Genomic DNA, 19,204 nt, shown 5'->3' with positions numbered 1-19,204 from the left:
TAAGATATTAATGAAGTGAAAATCGTCACTATCAAGATGCATGTGTTGGATGTGCCTCAGAAAAAATATACCAATTAATCTATTTCTTCTTTAGTGTCTTTGGAAATTGCTTAACTGTCATGCATTCATCAAGAACTTATGTTTTTATCTGACTTTAGGTTTTTTGGTTATAGAAGAAACTATTATGTAACAAGTTTTTTGTATATGACAGTGGCAAATTAGTCACCTTTCTATCTTTCATCATTTGTACAGACCCCATTGCCATAGTAACTGAGCTCTTCATAATCGTTAATGTATTAATCCCCAGAACATCCCTGTGAGGTGCAGAGGTGTTCCTGCTCCACACGGGAGATACAGTGATTTATGGATAACCCCCAAGCCAATGAGAGCAGAGAGCCCCTCATTCCTGTTCCTGTGGTCTAAGTGCCCTCTTGGTTGAACTGCCTTTTCTCTGCCCAGCCTTCTCAAATGAACGAGTTTTAGTGGGATTGGCTGTAGCCATCTGGAATGTGCTTATTTGCATATAAGATCCGTGTGGCTGTCAGTATTCAGCACATCAGGTTTAATGAACTCTGAAGATACTAAGGAAGAGAAATGTATGGATGGCTACTGTGTATTCTGAGTGGACTGGGAGATAGATTTTTCTTCCTGTATATCACAATACCAGAAATTGGCCAGTTTAGATTATAACAGTGCTCATTTAATTGGCAGTGCACGGCTCACGTCTGTGCTGATAGAGCAGTTCCTTGAACATCTACTTTTAAAGACTGACCTTTGAAACACTTTAAGCTTGACTTTGAAACGTTTACATTCAGAATGTCCTGCTATTCTGTGGTGGTTTTGTTGTTTGGTTGTTTTTAATCTCTAGACAGAACATACTTCACGAGTGGAGAGGAAACGCCGAGACTCGTTCGGGATGTTTGACGGTTATGATAGTTGTAGTGAGGACACCAGCAGCAGCTCCAGTTCAGATGAGAGTGAGGAGGAGGTTGCTCCTTTGCCATCCAGTCTCCCAATTATCAAGAACAATGGGCAAGTTTATACTTATCCAGATGGCAAATCTGGCATGGGTAAGTAAGTGGTGCATGAGTACAAAGAGTTACATAGTGATGTTTTTTAGACTCTGCTGTGAGTTGTGAGGGTCCGGTCCCAAATATTGGTCCCAACTGAAAAGAGTCTAAAACAGCTGAAAGGGCTGGGGTTTGTTAGTTTTGGGAGGGGAGGAATGATTTGGGTTTTGCTAGATTGAAATAAGATAGGTTTTGAATCCTGTTGACTGGAAAGAAATAGTATGGGAACATCTGACCTCCCATCAAATGTGTGTTGTGTATATCTGCACATGCATGTGTATGTTCTCATGTGTAGTGTTTTTATTCCTTGAGCTTTGAGGAAAGTCAGTGTATTCTCTCTATGCCAGGGCATGCCTTCTCTCTGCCCTTTATGTTGTATATACAATATATTAAATATATTTCTTCCTATAGCAGGAAAACTTCATTACTGCTACTGTATAAAGCCTGTCAGTGTATACCTGTACCCTCCCCACTAGCTGTGAGCTGGAGTATACTGGGAAAATAAGTTTAAAAGGAGAGGTTTTTTTTATTAATGGGGAAAAATATTTTATCCAAAATCATCACTGATTAGTAGAGCTCTCTAGATTAGTAGAATTTTGGTGTTGTCTCACTGGCGTGAGTTGGTTTCAGTCTTAGTCATCATGGAACAACTTGGTGGGCCACAGCTGTCCACCTCTGAAGCATGTGATTCCAGCCAGAAGGGAACATTGATGGGCTGGGGTACTTTGAATATACTAATTTGTGAATCAGAAAAGAGATCTGGTTTTATTTCATGTTGGACATATTAAATATTTAGAGGAAATGAGGCTTGACAGGCCCAGATTCAAAACAGATGTTTCCTTGAGAACCACGAAAACACAGAAAGCTGCATTAGCTGATTTAGCTGAGCCAGTCACTTCTACCAGGGGTAAAATTAATAGGGAGCAGAAGGGAGGCACCATTTCACCAGTGAACCTGAGGTTCTTGTCGTTTCACTGACACGGGTGGTGGTGGTTTAAGTTTTAAATTCTTTTTCTGTGCAATTCCCTTCGGGACCAAACCCTCAGAAACTGTTGAGTTGTGTCACCACCCAGACCTTCATTCTGTTGCCTTTGCTCTGAATTTTTACTGAGGTTTTAGTTACACTCTTAACACTGGTCTTTTTCTCTCCTGATCAGCCACATGTGAGATGTGTGGGATGGTTGGTGTCCGTGACGCTTTTTACTCTAAAACAAAGCGCTTCTGCAGCGTGTCCTGCTCCAGAAGCTACTCCTCCAACTCCAAGAAGGCCAGCATTCTGGCCAGGCTTCAGGTAGCGGTACAGACCCCGTTTTCTTTACATCCTTACTGTAGTCTGTGCTTGGGAAATGTGTGTGTTTGTAGGGCTTGCTGCATGTTTGAAGATAAGTTTCCTAAATGATTAAAATTTAAAGCCACAGTTTTAAGCTTTAACTGCGTGGGTAATGAGCAAATCACTTTGCTCAGCAGTGTTGTTTGGTGAAAATTGTCATTATCAAAATTAATTTAAAAAAAATAAAAAGAATAGTCACTCTTTAATTCATTTCTCCTGGAGTAGCTCTTCTGCAAGAGAAAGTTCAGAAGAAAACTTCAGTCTGTGTATGTAGTGACTTAGAATTCCATGTATCTCATACCCAAAATGGAACAGGCTCCCCAGAGAAGTCGTCACAGCACCAAGCCTGACAGAGTTTAAGAGCTGTTTAGACAATAGTCTGGGGCACATGGTGTGACTCTTGGGGATGGTCCTGTGCAGGGCCAGGAGTTGGACTCCCATGATCCTTAGGGGTCCCTTCCAACTCAGCATATTCTGTGATTCTGTGAAAATACTTTCTTGCTTTAGAGAGCATAAAGGGATTTTTTTTAGCCTTGTGTTTCAGTTTTAAGGGATTTCTTAACTATATAGATTGCAAAATCTATTGTCTGTTCTCTTAAAATATTAATCAAATAATCATCAAGGCATATTTGTAACATTCAAGAAAAGATACAGAAATGTCAAGAAGTATCATTGTATCCTATCTCAAATTCATTGCAACAAATGCCAAGAAATTACGTTGGTATAAATTAGATTAAAAGTTCTTCCTTTTGACCTGATTTTAAAAGATATCTTTTTTTCAGGTAAACAACAATGAATCTATAAAGCTGTTCAAGTTGGAGTACTAGTACAAAAGTCATCTTTTGGACATTCTTTGCTGCTGGTTTTTAAATCTATTTTATATTATGTGTAGTTTTGTGTTACTTAGCCAACTTCTATTCTGTGGTGTTCTGATTTTTAGTTAAATGCACCAGAGCTTTGCTACAGACCTGTGGAAATTTCCTGATGGGAGTTTAGAAAGACGATATTTACTTAGCTTTTTTTTGTTGTTTTAGGGTAAACCTCCAACAAAGAAGGCTAAAGTTCTACAAAAACAGCCCTTGGTGGCTAAATTAGCAGCATATGCTCAGTACCAGGCAACTCTACAAAACCAGGCAAAGACGAAAGCAGGTAACAGCAAATAAACAGAGCTGAGGCAAAAATAATAAAAGATTTGTGACTCATTAGCAGCTTCCTAAATAAAATAACTTTCTCTTAGCAGCTGTCCCCGTGGAAGGTTTCAGCTGGGGTAACTACATCAATAGCAATAGCTTTACAGCAGCTCCTGTTACCTGCTTTAAACACGTAAGTGTTCCTCAATATGTGCTTTCCTTGTGTGTGTGTGGCATGAGAGAGTGAGTCCATGGGAATCCTTGGATTCATTTTTGCAAAATGTTCCCATCCAAATATGTTTTGTGATCTTAGAAACCTATATTACAAACTGTGTTAGTGTGACTCTTTTCTAGGCAGATATATTTTTATCTGCCCTTTAAAACCGTTCTGAACCCTGTTAGTTGCTTTCATCATATATACTCTCATAAACAAAAAGTAAAAGGAGGGCTCTTAAACACTTGGGGAGTTATTTTTCTCACATTCAGGGCACGAAGTCATCCAGTGTACTGCAGAGTAACAAACCAACCAAGTCATGCTATACTAGAAAAAGTTACAAAAGGCTTTTTAGATTAAGTCAGGCCTGCTCCATTGTGTGGACTGATCTTTTGGTTACATATTTAGATTTGGGATTTTTTTTTTTCTTAGTTTTTAGTCAGATTCTCCCTGTCACTTTTGCTTCCAGATAGTGTAGAAATACAAGAAAATGAAGGCTTTTTAGAAATCTGAAATTAAAAAGATTGCTTTTCTTTGTATTAGAGTTCTAACAATTCCAAACAAAAATACATTCTGTAATCACTGAGGAACTTAGGGGATGAGGAAATTATTTAGCACCATCTGTCTTAAATGTGTTTGTTGAATTCCAGTAATTAGCCCTTGTTTAAAATATTGTCAGTACTTTCTGTCTTTTAAGTAAAAACTTTCTGACAGAAAATGTTTTCTCAGCATATTTTTTTTTTTTTTATTTGGGAAGTTGAAGTGTTCCAGCTTACAAAATTTTTGTTTTGCTCAAAATTATATGATGAAAGCTGCAATCAAAACAAACATTTTGTTTCATAGAAGTTGTCCATGAGAGAGGAGAGAGACATATTTTCTGTCCAGCTCTGGAATTCATGCTGAGCCCTGTCAGCTCATAAATCAGGAGGAGTTGAGGGCTCCTGGCAGTTGGCACTTTGTGAATAGCACCCTTTATGCTCAGAGGCCTTAACTATTGCCCAGAACAGAGCCTTGCCTTAGTATAACTTTGGGAATTTGTATCAAATTCCAAGTGCTCAAGTCAGCATGTTTGCATTTTGCTTCCACAGTTATGTACGTGTTGAAGTAATTTCATAAGTCTGTGTCCGTTGATAACGTGGCCTCTGCTTTTGGCACCTTCAGTAGCTACCATAGTCAGGTCACTTGTAAATTATGCTGCAACATTCTATATTAAAAGGAGTTTTATCTCCATTTCTTACTGCTTCCTTCATGAAAATGAATGATGAACCAATATCATAAACCAATACCACACTAACGTTCACATTTTGCCTTGAAAGTTTTCACAAACTTGGTGGTGCCAGTGCCACTAAACCTGCTGGTTCTTTTTCTGTCCCCATTTTCCTTTTTTAGACAAGTAAAATGCAAATCATACAATTTGCTTTGGAGATTTCCACTTCTTTGGTGGACGTGAGTTAGTGTTACAAGGGTGTGATTTGCATTTAACTTTACTGTAATTATTTCTTTGAAAAATAACAGCCAGAATCTGTTAGTGTTCTCTTGGTAGATCCTTCTCTCTGTCCCACTTTACACTGATAGTTAAACAATACTCTTTTCATCTCTCTGGAAAGATTATTGCTGTTTTCTGTGTACTGTTGCTCTGATTTGTAAAAGTTTGTACTGTTTGTTTGTTTACCATCCATATTATGGACTCCATGCACATGTTGTGTGATGGAATATAAAAGCTTATTCTGTTCAAAACCAAAGATTTTAGTTGACAGTTCAATCATGACATATCTATCCTTAAATTTGTTATTCAATAAAATATATTGAATTTACTGGTTATACTGGTGTATCTGTACGAATATATGACAGGGAACAATATTAAAGACAATTTAGGGGAATTATGAGCTGTGAGATTTGGCTTATTGATTATTTTTTTTCATAACCTGGCACACTTCAGTATCTCAGCTCAGATTTAGATTTCCCATTGATGTTTTGGTTTGTTGTTTTTTTTCCTGGGGGATTGTTTCCTCTTCAATTTAGAACAGTTATAATTTAGAATTCAAATGTCTATATCTTTGAAGTTCCTTCTAGCTCTTTCTCAAGTATTTTGATGTGGGTTTTGTGCTTCCCTGTTGCCTTTATTCCAGAGATCACTGTAGAGTAACACTAATGAAATTCAGTAGCAATGGTATGACCATGCCAACCTCATAGTTCAGTAAACTGAAGTAGAGAACTGCTTTGGTTTGTCATGCAGGAAACCTGTGACAAAGCCACAATTGCCATTTGTGCACCTTGCAGCTGCTTTTTTAGTCAAATTGCCTTAATCAGTCACTCAGCAGTAGCTGATGCAAGGAGAAAAACCTCTTAATATTTTTAACATTGTGTTATAGCTTAGTCACATGTTACAAGCTCATTGCTGACCTGCATTCCAGCTTCTTTCTCCTCTAAACATTTTTTACCTTTTTCTGTATTTGCTTTTATTAGCCCAAACCATTCCTAGAACTGAAAGCAAGTACAGTGCTTTGAGTTCTTTCTCAGTACTACTTAATGTACAACCTAATGCACAATTAAGAGTAATTATTTTTTCCACTCTGTTGCTAGTGAGGTGCACATTTCCTGGAGTTCTTTCTTCCAGGTGAATTTTATTCTGAGCCAAAAGATTTTCATTCTCTTGGTTTCTCGTGTTATTAAAATAAATGCAGTTTAAGGGAGCATTTCCAGGATGTTGCACTGGGTGGCAGTGCTTTGCTTTGAACTTTGTGTTTTAAGCCCCTTTGTACATTGTCTCCTCTGGCATTACCTGTTGTTGGGGTACTGCTCACACACGAGGTTTCAGCATTCCTTGCACTTCAGGAACTGGTAGCATCACTTTAAATTAAATCAGGATTTAAATGGCAAAATCTGAAATCATGGCAATGTTGGTGCCATCCATAACCTCTAGAAGCCACTTATTTAACCCAGGAGATCTTTGCTCAGCTGGGCATGTGGGGATACTTGGCCTTTAGGTGCTCCTGTCCAATAGGCCCTCCCTGACTGCACCTTACCTTGCAGAGAAGGCATCTGCTGCTCACAGAGAGGCCCTCCCAGGTCATCTCCTGGAGCAGGAAGCCATGAACCACATCTTCCTTGTCTGGGAGTGACATGAAGTGGATCTCTTCGTCATGAGTCTGAAAGGTAAATTTGTTCTTACCTGTAAATGATGGTTCTGCTAGTTCACACTATGCCAATCCAGACTGCAGAGTCACCTTCCAGCCAGCAGAAAAATAAGAGTTAACACTTCTATAGTGCTTTTTGAGTTTGGAAAAGCACTGTGCAAACCTTGATTGATTAATGAGGCAGAGGAGAGATGAAGGCAGATGGCTGTCACAGTCCTGGTTTATCCAGTCTTCCTGCCTTAAGAACATTCATAATGAGTGAAAAAAGCCAAGATGGTGCAGTGTGTAAACCATCCCTCAGGACAGTAATGTTGTCTGGCATTTCAGTAGTGATGCTGCACAGGATGGCTTCCTTCTTCACAAGGCTGAGCCATATGGATTGGTGTAGGAGAACTAGCAGAACCAATATTTTCACAGACAAGGACAAATTTAACTTTCTGCTATTTCCCTCTATACCAATCCACGTTCTAGAAATAAAAATTTGTCACATTCCCATTATGGGTTGATCTCAGGAGAAGTGTTCTGATATACTTCTCTCTCTGAATCAACTGAATAGATGAGCAGGCAGTAAAATATATTTCAATTGACTGCAGCTGGATTATGAAATTATTCAGCACTGCTATTTTTGATTGTTTGGCCTCATCTGTATCTCTATACAAGGCAACAAAATTTGCTAAAACATGGAGTTTGAGAAGTTTATTTCCCCAATTGAATTCAAAAACCTACCTGTGTCAACTTAGAGATGATAGTGAATATGGGATTCATATTGATTAAGAAGTTGTATCTGCATATTTTGTGTGTGAAAATAAGCCATCATCTTTTGAGTTGGATATTTCTCTCTTTCTGCCAGTTGGCAGAAGAGCTCTGTGGTCCAGACTGGTGTAGATGGGACATAGCAGAACATGAAGAGACCAGGCTTCAAGACTAAAAACTGGCATACTTGCAACAACTTACATTTCCTTTAATAGTTAAAATTAGTTTAAGTTTTGCATGCCTAGCCTCAGTACTAGTGATGGGTTTCCCTTAAACTTTAGCTTTTAGTTCTGCTAGTTGGTATTTCTGAGTGCCAGCAAAATTCCAATTCTGTGATTTCCAGTCATTCAGGATTAAGCCAGATTTCTTCACTTATGGCTCTCAGCAAAAATTCTGTGCAGCTGGAAGTTATTCCCACGGAGTGGTCAAGTTCTCTGGGTTTGCAAAGAGCTTTGTAAATGAGACACAGTGTAGAACACTCTACTCACTGTCTGCAGAGCCAGAGCATCCCTTCAGTTGTCCCTGTAATAGCTGGATAATCTTTGAACTGATAACAATTTATTTTTCTAAGAACACCTTAGAATTTATATGACTGTTGTTCTAAAATACCCCAGATGTGAATCTTTCTATTGGTGGTCTCAAGTTTAATGCAGACTGAGTCATTTTCTATCTTGTTACCAATAAAACTTCAATTGAGTAACTGTTAAGGTTTTAGATTCTTCAGCACTGTGCATTTCTGATATCTCTGCAATACCATTTTCAATTGTCTTTTCACGATGCCCTGTTCAACAAAATGTTCCTCTTGAGATAGCAAACTAAATGTAATTTCTGTCACCGATTTCTACAAATCCTTAGCAGTTGATCAAGCTTGTCTGTCTTTTTGTTACTAACACATTCCTCACACAGGACTGTGAGGGGTCTTGCTGTGTGTTTCCTTCTGGTGTTCATTAAAAAGGTGCCACTCAGAGCCTTCTGTTCTTTCTGCTTGCTTGATGGAGTGATCACTTGCAGGTGATGATGTGAAAGCCTGTTCCTCTGAGAGGATGTGAGCCAGTGGGTGATAAACCCCACCATGATAAATCATGAGAATAGACCCAAGAAATAACTCCTAGGCATTTTTTCAGCCACATTTCTGATTTACAGAATTTAAAGATTTTTGTGTCTGTGCTATAGGTATGAATTTAAAGTACCGTCGTTTTGTTGCAAGTAGAACTGCAGAGGAATTTTACCATTCTCAGTGAAATTGGTAGTTTGTACATCATTGAAAAATGGTAGAATAAAGCTGACTTATATGTACAATTTGTGCTTGTGCTTAACAGATATTTAAACTTGAAATTGTATAGGGTTTTTCAGTACACACACAGTAATAATTGGATACAATTACAATATTACACATTAGCTTCAAATCAAAACCAAAGTAGTTTCTCATAGAAAGAGTGTTTTCTAAACATATGTATGTCATTTGTATATTGATTGTTTTGTCTTTTTAAGTCACTCATAAAACACTGATATAACAAAAATTAATTATTTTCATGTGGTGAACTGGTGACTTTTTAACCCCAACCTTCAATGACAGGCACCTATGGGGACGTGCTGGGGTGATATTGCAGAAGGAGTGCGAGTGGAGGTTCCAAACACTGACTGCAGCCTGCCTACCAAAGTCTTCTGGATAGCTGGAATTGTGAAATTAGCAGGTAAATACATTTTAGTTGACATTATTAAAATAATCAAAAGAACTGTGTAAAGGGAGCTAATAACTTGGTGATCACCTGGTTAGTGTAATGTTGGCACTGGTCAGGTTGTCAGAGCTGTGTCAATAGGCTGTATATTGTAGTGCTGTCACTGTTACAGTGGCTGCAGTGATGCTTGAGAATTTCTGTTCTTGGTTTGGGTCTGTTGGTTTTTTTTTAATATTGCCTTAGAGCACAGTAAGATCAGTGCAGAGAAGATAGGAGATCGTATAACAGCTGGCAAGTAACCTCGTTATACAAATCACTTGTCTTGGTAAAAAGTTTAAAATTCAAGGTCGCAGATCTAAGATATGAAAAAGCAGATATTTTGGGTAATTATTTTTGTCCTCCTACATGTAACTTCTAAAGGTTTACAGTTCAAGAATTTTAATTAAAATTGACTTACATGATAGCACATGCACATTTATCAAAGTAATCCAATTGTGCTTTAATCACATGCAGAAATGTGCCATAGAAAAGCATCCTATGAGAAGTTATAGTCTAGAAAACTGATGTAATATTCATCATGATTTGTAAAGAAATATTAATGCATATTGTCTTGTTTAATTTTGGTATTTTTTTAAGTGGGATTGCTTTCTTTTCAGGCTACAATGCCCTGCTGAGATATGAAGGCTTTGAAAATGATTCAAGTCTTGACTTTTGGTGCAACATTTGTGGGTCTGACATCCACCCAGTTGGTTGGTGTGCAACCAGTGGGAAGCCCCTAGTTCCTCCTCGAAGTATGTAAATAGTAGCCTTATTGATTGGTACAAAAGTCTCTTTATTAAACTAAATTTGCTCATGGTCCAGATATCAAAGTATTCTTTTAACATAACTCCTTCGACAGTTATGAATAAATAATTTTAAGTTTTGGACTTGACTGATGTTGAAAGTGTTTCTTGGAGTAGCCCATCTGATGCAACTTAGGTTTTAGGATCAGGGTGGAAGCAGTTCACTAATCAGTGATGGGAACATGCACTGATTTTATTGGTATTTTGTTAATAAATTCTTTTCCCTGACCCATAAAATTAATCTTGGGTAGCATTCATTCTCTAAAGAAGTTTTTTCTCATTATTGTCATCCAGGCCTCTTAACAGTCATCTGGGATTTCTTCTTTACATATTCCAGACTCTTAATACTGTCTCTAATGGACACAATTAAAAATCAGTGGCTTATTTTTTCCCCTTCATTTGCAACAGCCATCCAACACAAATACACAAACTGGAAAACTTTTCTAGTGAAACGACTTACTGGTGCCAAAACACTTCCTCCTGACTTTTCTCAGAAGGTAAGGCTGATGCAATATCAATGATGTTCTATAAAAGAAATTGCAGCACAGTTGTGAAGAACTGAAATATTTTACAATGGCACATTAGCTCTTCTTATAATAAAGGTGATACAGTAGTTTCTTCCCTTAGATACAGTTTTCCTTGGAATCTCTTCTCCAGTTACGTCCACACTTGTCAGTATGTGTTTGGAAAACTGTGTTCTCTAGAAAAAAGTAGTTTTCTTTAAAAACTAGTTAGTCTACTTTAATTTTAAAATACCACATTCTAAAAAAAACCCACAGAAAACCCAGAAGTGCTCAAGAGCTACCCTGTGATATGTAAGAAAAATGAAAGCTTTTTTCTGATTCAGGAATGATTTTTATCATGCACTATTTCAAGAAACTAAACAAAATGTGTTAATATAGCATGGATCTAGATGCAATGAAGTACATACTTTTGAATGTTGATATTTTCCACCTGCTCTGGACTGGTTTTTTTCTGGTTTTCAGTCATCAACTGTTGCAGCTGCTGTATAGTGTGCTGTATGTTTACTTACTAATCTTGTGAGATGATGATGCATATAGTTCTTAGTAGGAATGAGACTTAATTTGTTGTTTTACACTGCATCTAATGCTTAAAAAATAAGCACACAGAAAACCTTGCTGCAGTTGTTAATATTTGTTTAAAAATTGGCTCAGTTAGAAACCAGATTAATTTGGCATGATCTCAATACTTTGGGGAGTTCATAATGAAAATGGCAAGTGACTGATACTGGTTTTTAACACAATCTATTGTCACAAAGTGGGTTAACATCTATTTCCATTCTCTTCATTTCTTTTTGCTGTTATGAAGAAATACCTGAGCAGCCAGTTTTAATTACATTGAAGATTTGTTTTCCATGCCTTTTATAATGCAGTATTTTAAAATGCTTTATTTTGAGTGGATGACCAAGCAAGAAAAAAAAATCTTGAGGTGTTTATTGTTAAAATTGTGTCTCGAGGTAACTTGATCCATTGTTATCAACTGAACAAACTTCCATTATGTCAATGAAAAATTCATGTAACCTGTGTGAGAATTATATTAGGGGAAGAACTTGATACAATTAAAACATAGTGGATCTGTTTTCTGAAACATTTCATTGCTCCCCACGTCCAATGAAATAGAAGATAAATAATCTGTGTCATTTCTGCAGGTTGATTAACAAGTATTTGAATTAAATGACAAGTGCATCAATGCTGTGCTTTACTAGGCAGATGAATATGGAAAACCAGGGTATATTCTAACAGAATGGTTTTTTTCTGTCACTTTAAGGTGTCTGAGAGTATGCAGTACCCCTTCAAAACTTCCATGAGAGTAGAAGTTGTTGACAAAACCCACCTTTGCCGAACAAGGGTGGCAGTGGTTGAGAGTGTCATTGGGGGCCGGCTGAGGTTGGTGTATGAAGAAAGTGAAGACAAAACTGATGACTTCTGGTGCCATATGTACAGTCCACTCATCCATCACATTGGCTGGTCTCGAAGCATAGGACACAGATTCAAAAGATCTGGTGAGCTTGTTGTGTTTTGAGATGTTTTGCGGTGTTGGCTGCAAAAAGTCTGACTCAAGCAGTTCTGTCACTTCCTACAATTAATAAAACTAGCTTGAATAATAATATTTAAAAATATGTATAATGTGGCCCAGGGATTTAACCAGCTATATTACATTCAGGAGCTTAAGTTAAAATTATAATTAGTGTATTATACAACATTGGAAAAGGCAAAGTAACTTATAGGTTGATTTGTAATACATCAATATCTAGAAGATTCAATGATAAATAGTGGTTGACAAACTGTTAGCATACATACTGTTTGCTCTGTTACCAAGACTTCTGAATAATATTATAATACTGATATTTCTTTTAGATATTACAAAGAAACAGGATGGACATTTTGATGCACCCTCACACTTATTTATGAAGGTGAGTTTGGTAGCAAGAACACTGCTCAGAGTTGATTGAGGACCTTTAGTTCCTGTTGTGTGGAGAAAAAAAAAAAAAAAAAAAAAAAAAGACCTGAAATTTTGCTATGCCCTGGAAATGTGCCCAGCAAAATTTTCTGCTTTTATTACCCAATTTGACCTCCTTGACATAAGCAGAGATGATAGAACAGGTATTTCAGTCTGTTGCTTTGGCAGTGTGGGATTATGTTTTGTTCCAGACTCGTTGAATTCTTTGCTTCTGGTGCTGTTCTGTGATTCTTTAGGTAAAAGAGGTTGATGCAGCTGGAGAATGGTTTAAAGAAGGAATGAAATTGGAAGCTATAGACCCCTTAAACCTTTCAGCAATATGTGTGGCAACTATTAGAAAGGTAAGAAAACAAGTGTGTTTTTTGGTAGGCAGATAGGAATCTTTTTCACTCACCTTTATTCAGGCTTGAAACAAAAAGCTCGAAACCAAAATCAATGCAGTTTGTTCACACAGGGAATGTTTATGGGGTATGTCCATAAATTATATACAACTGCTGTGAAAAATGTACTCATGTAAATTTGTTTGACATTAATCTCTGGGAATTCAATTTTACCTTTAATTAGAATATGCTTGTGAGATTAATTTGCAGGACAATCTTCTGCTAATGATACCAAGTGTTTTGCAACTGTTCAAAACCAAACCTCATCTTGCTGACTTGCAGAAGTCTACAAAGACGTTCTAAGGATGTCCTTGACTGAAAGGGAGGCAGTCCATGTGAGATCTGTTTTAAAAAAGAAAGAAAATGTAAAAAGTAGCGTAGCAGAATTGTACAACCTTACCAGTGAGGAGTGTGGTTATGATTTTCAGTCTTTTATCTTATTAATGGTGTTCTGAATATCCTTGCAAGCTCAGTAGACTGAGTTATAAAGCTTTAGAAGTAGAGCTGGTGTTCCCAAGAAAAACTAGAGATCAGAAAAAGGAAATGTTCATCTCATAACTTGGCAGTTATCAAAGGTACGTGTGACAGTCGTACACAATCCTCGAGACAGGTATGATTTGGGGGTTTTTTTTGTTAAAACTGAATGTCCTTCTAAGTGTTCTTCCATTATTACTGAGTTCCTTTCACTCTTTTGAAACATGGCATGCTTGCTTTCTAGCCTGCTCACGCCGTTCAAGGTATTTAATGTCAAATTTTGTTTTTCTTTACAAAGGTGTTAGCAGATGGCTATCTTATGATTGGGATTGATGGCTCAGAAGCAGCAGATGGGTCTGATTGGTTTTGTTACCATGCCACTTCCCCTTCTATTTTCCCTGTTGGTTTCTGTGAAATTAACATGATTGAACTAACTCCACCCAGAGGTACATAAAGCCTTCTGACCACATTTATTTTGAATATTTCTCAGTGATATTGTATGTGCCATATGCTTTGTTACTTAACTCAGTCTACGGAATCTGTGTCGCTTTTTAGGGCTTTCTCAAGTCTGAAACAAATACAGCAGCGTTACTTCAAAGTAGTCTAAAACAGAGATAACTAACTTTTCATTTAGAAAAAGTCTAACTGAACGTCTGATTGATTCTCTGGCTGAAATAATTTGCTTTAGCTGCAAGAAATTGAGGGTTCTTTAAGAGTAGGAAGTATGGGAGTCATTAAAAGGGCTGTTTAAAACGTGTCATTGCCTGGGAAGCCCTGGCCTCCGAAAGGATTAATGAACACTGTAAGGAATCTCAGGCTGATTAACAACAATACCAGTTAATTTTTGTGAAGACTAAACACAAACTTGAGCTTTGAGGAAGTTGCCATTAGGGCTGTGCACTCCCTTCTGTGAGGAAAGGCTGTGTGTCCACTGGCACGTGTGGGCTTTGCCTTCCTTTTCCCATTTTATTGTCTTGGTCTGACAATTGATAAAGAGGATTGTAACCAGCTGTGTAACAGCAGATGACAGTTGCTTTCTATGGATTCCCCACTCCCCATCATTCTCATTCTTGCAGACTTCTCCTTGTATTTATTGAATTATTTTTCTGGGTAATAACTACAAAGATGATGTAATGCAACATGAAGGAAGTAATTTTATATCACTTTCATTGTTGTACAGTAATGACTCTGTCACCTTTGAGTAAGTGGGAAGTGCACAGATTTGGACAGATTTACTTTAATCTATTGCCTAGAAATTCATGGGCACCAGCACCCCTCCAAAAAAATGTGGTGCAAGAGGACTTTTGCAATAGAAGTATTTGTGGGAAGCAAATGCTTCTATATCAATACATATCAATCAATTTAGAAATAAATACATGGAACTGAAGAGACAGAATAGCAAAAAAACTTTCCTTCTGTGATGAGACTTGACCTCTTCACTCTTCAGACATTACTTAACAATAATATGTGGATTTTGTTGTTAGCACATTTATGATACTTATGTGTTTCTTGTATCCTGCAGCCTTATCCTTTATCTACATGTATGTTTTCCCTGTCTCTGCAGTGTTTCATAACAGCCCTGTGCCATCAGTGAGAGGAGATTATAAATCACACGTGCAATAATCTAAAAGTCATTTGAAAGAGGAATTAACAGCAGTAAAATACAGACCATAATGCGCATTAACATTTAAATAGGATCAAAGTGATCAAAGCTCCTTAACTCTTATGAGAGGGGTATTTTGCTGTCCAAATTATGGGATGGAAAATGGACAGTTTCTTAATTCTGACTGTTCTGACAAAGCCCACGTGTACACGTCTCGTGTGGTGAACAATTAAAGGATTTAAATACAAATATATTGGTCTAGCAGGGGAATGTTGCATTGAGAAGAGGAGCATTAACATGCATAACTGATACATTATTACCCTTATTAATTGTTAGCTCTCCAGCTGCATCTGTTCATGCAGATATTCCATACCCAATGTGAACACTCTTATCCAATTTGCATTTAGCATTGTGGATAACTAAGTTGCTGTGAAATCTTTGGACTTTATAAGCTCATTCCTTCCAAACATCTTCATCTCTTACTGAAATCAGTGGAAGATTAAGATGCTTAGACACTTTCAAGAGGGGGATTGAATTTTGGGCTGTGAATGCTGAGTCTGGCCCTGCAGTGCTGAGCTGGGATTCAGTGGGAGCTCTCTGCCCATACATAGGTGAGATACAGATCCCCTGTCTCCCACACTATTCCCACTGCACTGCCATCTTTTCAGAATGTCCATCACTGCATATTACTAAGAGAAACCTTCCAAGCTGCTATTGGTCCAGCTAGAATTGAGAATTGTTGAGCTAAAGCAGTTGTAGAAGTTGCCCAAAGTAAAAAATATTCCCGAGTGTTTTGTGCACGTTCAGTAGAAGCTGCATAGATTTGAGATATTGTTTTCTTCCCTTTATAATAGCTTTTTAAAAAAAATCCTCTGATTTTCTGTATTATTATTTTTACCCTTACTTAACTTTTAAAATATCCATGTTTGTTCTCACCATTATGTTCCTAATAATTCAAGTGGTTCAATAGTGGAGCTCTTTCCCCACAGGAAAGATACTGGATGTGCTTAATTCAGTGATCTGTTCTGGGGCATTTATATGGGGCTTTTGTACAGATCAAGAATCTACATGAACAAAAACTTCCAGTATGAATCATTAATCTTAACATTAAATTATACCTTCTGTATTACCCAGAAGTTCATTCTTCTTGTTTGTTGCAAATGGGCAACATCCAGGTGCCTGTTTGTCCCTTAGACCAAAGCTCAGAGAATGGAAGTTTCTGATGTTAATGTTTTACTTCTTTGTTGTCTTTTTAGCCATAACACAGTACCAATGTGCTATTTTTGTTGTTATTCTTATGCACGAAGTTTGCAGTTGATGTATGAAGATGTTGTTTAAAATTCACAGGTTATGCAAAACTCCCTTTTAAATGGTTTGACTACCTCAGGGAAACTGATTCAATAGCAGCACCTGTAAAGCTCTTCAATAAGGTAATAAAATTACACATATTTCCATGTTATAATTAGTAATTAGTAACAAGTATTTTCTTTAAATTTCTGCATCGTGCATGGAGTGGTCCTATTTCATTAAATACAATTTTGAAAAACTTAGACACAGAGACTCTTGGAAATAAGAACCATTTGAGTATATGAAGCTTGACTATCTCCAAAATGTTAAATTAGTGCCCGGTACTTGAAATATCATCAATGATATTTGGGGGGTTTCTGTAGTAAGTTGACTGAAGTATTTGTTTCGACCCTGTGCTTAAACTATTAATTAACATATTTATTTACTGATGTTTGCTTTTCCAGGAAGTTCCAAACCATGGGTTTCATGTTGGAATGAAACTGGAGGCTGTTGATCTGATGGAGCCTCGCCTGGTGTGTGTGGCCACCGTCACCCGCATTATCCACCGGCTCCTGAGGATCCACTTCGATGGCTGGGAAGATGAGTATGACCAGTGGGTGGATTGTGAGTCCCCAGACCTGTATCCCGTGGGATGGTGTCAGCTCACTGGGTACCAGCTCCAGCCTCCAGCACCACAGTGTGAGTTCCAGCTTTGTGGATAATGGAAATTTCATGGATGCTGACTTTTCTACCCTCGTCCTTTGCAGTTTAGGTCTTCACGCGTAACAAAAATAGAATAAATTCTTGCTAACGCTTGAAAGTTCTAATTCACAGTTCTAATCAGTCCCACCTTGACTTCCAAAGTACTTCTGAGTGTTTCTGTGGCTACTTTCCATTTTTCAATGCCAGATGTTTGTTTGATGCAGGGGAAAAACCCTGTTACTTGTCAGTTCTGGATGATACCAGTGAGAATTTATATTGCTTTAAGACTGCCAATATATCTGCTTTACCTACTGAATTTGGTGGAACTCAGCATGAGTGAGTTCCATGCACTCTGTTCATGTGCAGAAGCATTTATATGGGAAGGCTGTATTTTATTTACTGCATGAAGACTTGTCCTCTCAGGTCAAGTGATAATAATTGATAGCTGTATTTCAAGAACTGTTAGTTGGTTTAGTTGTTTAATGAGAGGGTAATAATAGTGTTAGTAGTTTTATGCAAATGATAAAGGTGTTCTGCCTTTGTTCAGTCACTAAGAAAAAATTCTGTAACTGTGTAGCAGCTTTGACACGTTCTGAAGTGTTTTTTCCAAAATACTGAACCTCAATTTTGAATTCCTAATTTTTTGCAGCATCAAGAGATAGCCAGTCAAGTTCATCCAAACAGAAGAAAAAAGCTAAATCGCAACAGTACAAAGGACATAAGAAAAGTGGGTGACAAAGTAGTGTTTGCACTTTTCCTGTTGTTTTGAAGTTTGTGGTCTCTCCCTAAGTCCCTGTTCTATTTGGAAATGTTTGTGTCTAAATAGGTGTTATGCTTAAAGGTGCAGTATGCCATAAAAGGAACTTTTTCATTGAGAATAACCATTTTTATAACTTGTGATAGGGTAGATGTTGATGATAATAATAATAATTAATTGTAGGTGGACAACTGTTACAATATTTAAATGTTTTGGTTAAATAATAGACTGTGTAGTTGTACTGCCTAGTACAAAATACTCGGATATCAACACAGTTTGAACTCTGCTCTTTGTAACATATGTGGAGGCATAAGAACCAAGTTAAGGGAATGAGAAAAAATTTAAATTATTGTCCAGCTGGTTCCTTTTTGAAACAAAAGAGTGACTTATTCACCAGGGTTTTTATATGAAGCATCTATATAAATAAAGCTTTTATATTATTACTTTCAGAAACAATGAACAGCATTGCTGGATGTGACTGTTCTTGTCACAGTAAAACATAATAAGGACATTTTTAAGAATTTGAAGTATTCAAGTTCTTTCCACAGAGACTGATTCCCTTGGAATCAAATTATCTTGATTTATTTAGACTTGTTTCCAGAGTGGTTTTTTGTTATGTAGAGCTAATGTGAGGAATTAAAGCCTCGTCTTCCTGGTAAATTTGTGAATAGATCTATTAAGGCCAATTGGAACCTTCTTCACTAGTCATTGGGAAAACAGCCTTTGCTTTGTTGATCTCAGGACATAAAAGGACATTGAGCAGTGAGTGCCACAGATAAAGCAGGTGTCTGGGAAGTTCTTCAACCTCTTGGTGGGTGCCTCAATCATTGCACTGTTTCTCCTTTCTGCTGTTGGAAGAAATAACAGTTAAATCCAGATCCTTCTGAGAATCTTGCAGCAGTATTTTTTAAATAGAATTCAGGTACTGAAAAAACTCCTGGTTTGAGAATATCCAGGGAAAGCTGTGAGTGCTGTTACCTTAAGGTAGGGAAACATGGCTCTGTCATTAATTAGCTTTGTGTAGGATGTGTTTTTGAATAATTCTGGACTGTCTGAGCAGATTTTGTTCAGTAAGGTGTACTAGACCATCCTGCTCTTTACCCCATCCCTCTCCTTCCACCTAATACCTCTGAGAGTTTCCTCCCATCTCTTAGAGTAAGTGTGACACAAGCACTGGAAAGTGAACTCCTCTAGTGCCATAGGACGGAGATCTATTGTAGTGGAATTTGTTCTTCATTTCTCACTAACCTGAAGTAAATATTGTCTATGGAAGCAAGGGAGAGCTTCTGGTAGTTTGTTTATTCAATACTAAGAATTCCTCTTAATCATCAGAAGATGAGAGAACAAGGTCATGAGCAGTTCGAG

The 19,204-nt window shown here is 37.4% G+C and overlaps 1 protein-coding gene across 10 annotated transcripts in view; it reads left to right on the top strand.

Annotated features, from left to right (window-relative positions):
* The window catches only part of MBTD1 (mbt domain containing 1), a 35,331-nt gene that overhangs the window by 6,726 nt on the left and 9,401 nt on the right, over positions 1-19,204 (top strand). For 5 of the 10 annotated variants that reach the window (XM_064675999.1, XM_064676001.1, XM_064675997.1 and 2 more), the window contains 14 exons: positions 869-1,070; positions 2,228-2,367; positions 3,435-3,549; positions 3,638-3,723; positions 9,211-9,328; positions 9,970-10,104; positions 10,564-10,652; positions 11,944-12,178; positions 12,534-12,589; positions 12,873-12,977; positions 13,789-13,936; positions 16,441-16,523; positions 16,845-17,079; positions 17,732-17,809. In XM_064675999.1, the coding sequence (XP_064532069.1) occupies positions 917-1,070; positions 2,228-2,367; positions 3,435-3,549; positions 3,638-3,723; positions 9,211-9,328; positions 9,970-10,104; positions 10,564-10,652; positions 11,944-12,178; positions 12,534-12,589; positions 12,873-12,977; positions 13,789-13,936; positions 16,441-16,523; positions 16,845-17,079; positions 17,732-17,809 (1,777 nt within the window). In that variant the 5' untranslated portion in view covers positions 869-916. The remainder of the gene's footprint in view (positions 1-868; positions 1,071-2,227; positions 2,368-3,434; positions 3,550-3,637; positions 3,724-9,210; positions 9,329-9,969; positions 10,105-10,563; positions 10,653-11,943; positions 12,179-12,533; positions 12,590-12,872; positions 12,978-13,788; positions 13,937-16,440; positions 16,524-16,844; positions 17,080-17,731; positions 17,810-19,204) is intronic. The other 5 variants (XM_064676004.1, XM_064676005.1, XM_064676003.1 and 2 more) reach the window with 5 other exon arrangements.

Source organism: Pseudopipra pipra, chromosome 19, assembly GCF_036250125.1.
Source record: "Pseudopipra pipra isolate bDixPip1 chromosome 19, bDixPip1.hap1, whole genome shotgun sequence".
Classification (NCBI taxonomy): domain Eukaryota; kingdom Metazoa; phylum Chordata; class Aves; order Passeriformes; family Pipridae; genus Pseudopipra; species Pseudopipra pipra.
The sequence above is the reverse complement of the archived record's forward strand: the minus strand, read 5'-3'. Positions and strand labels throughout refer to the sequence as shown.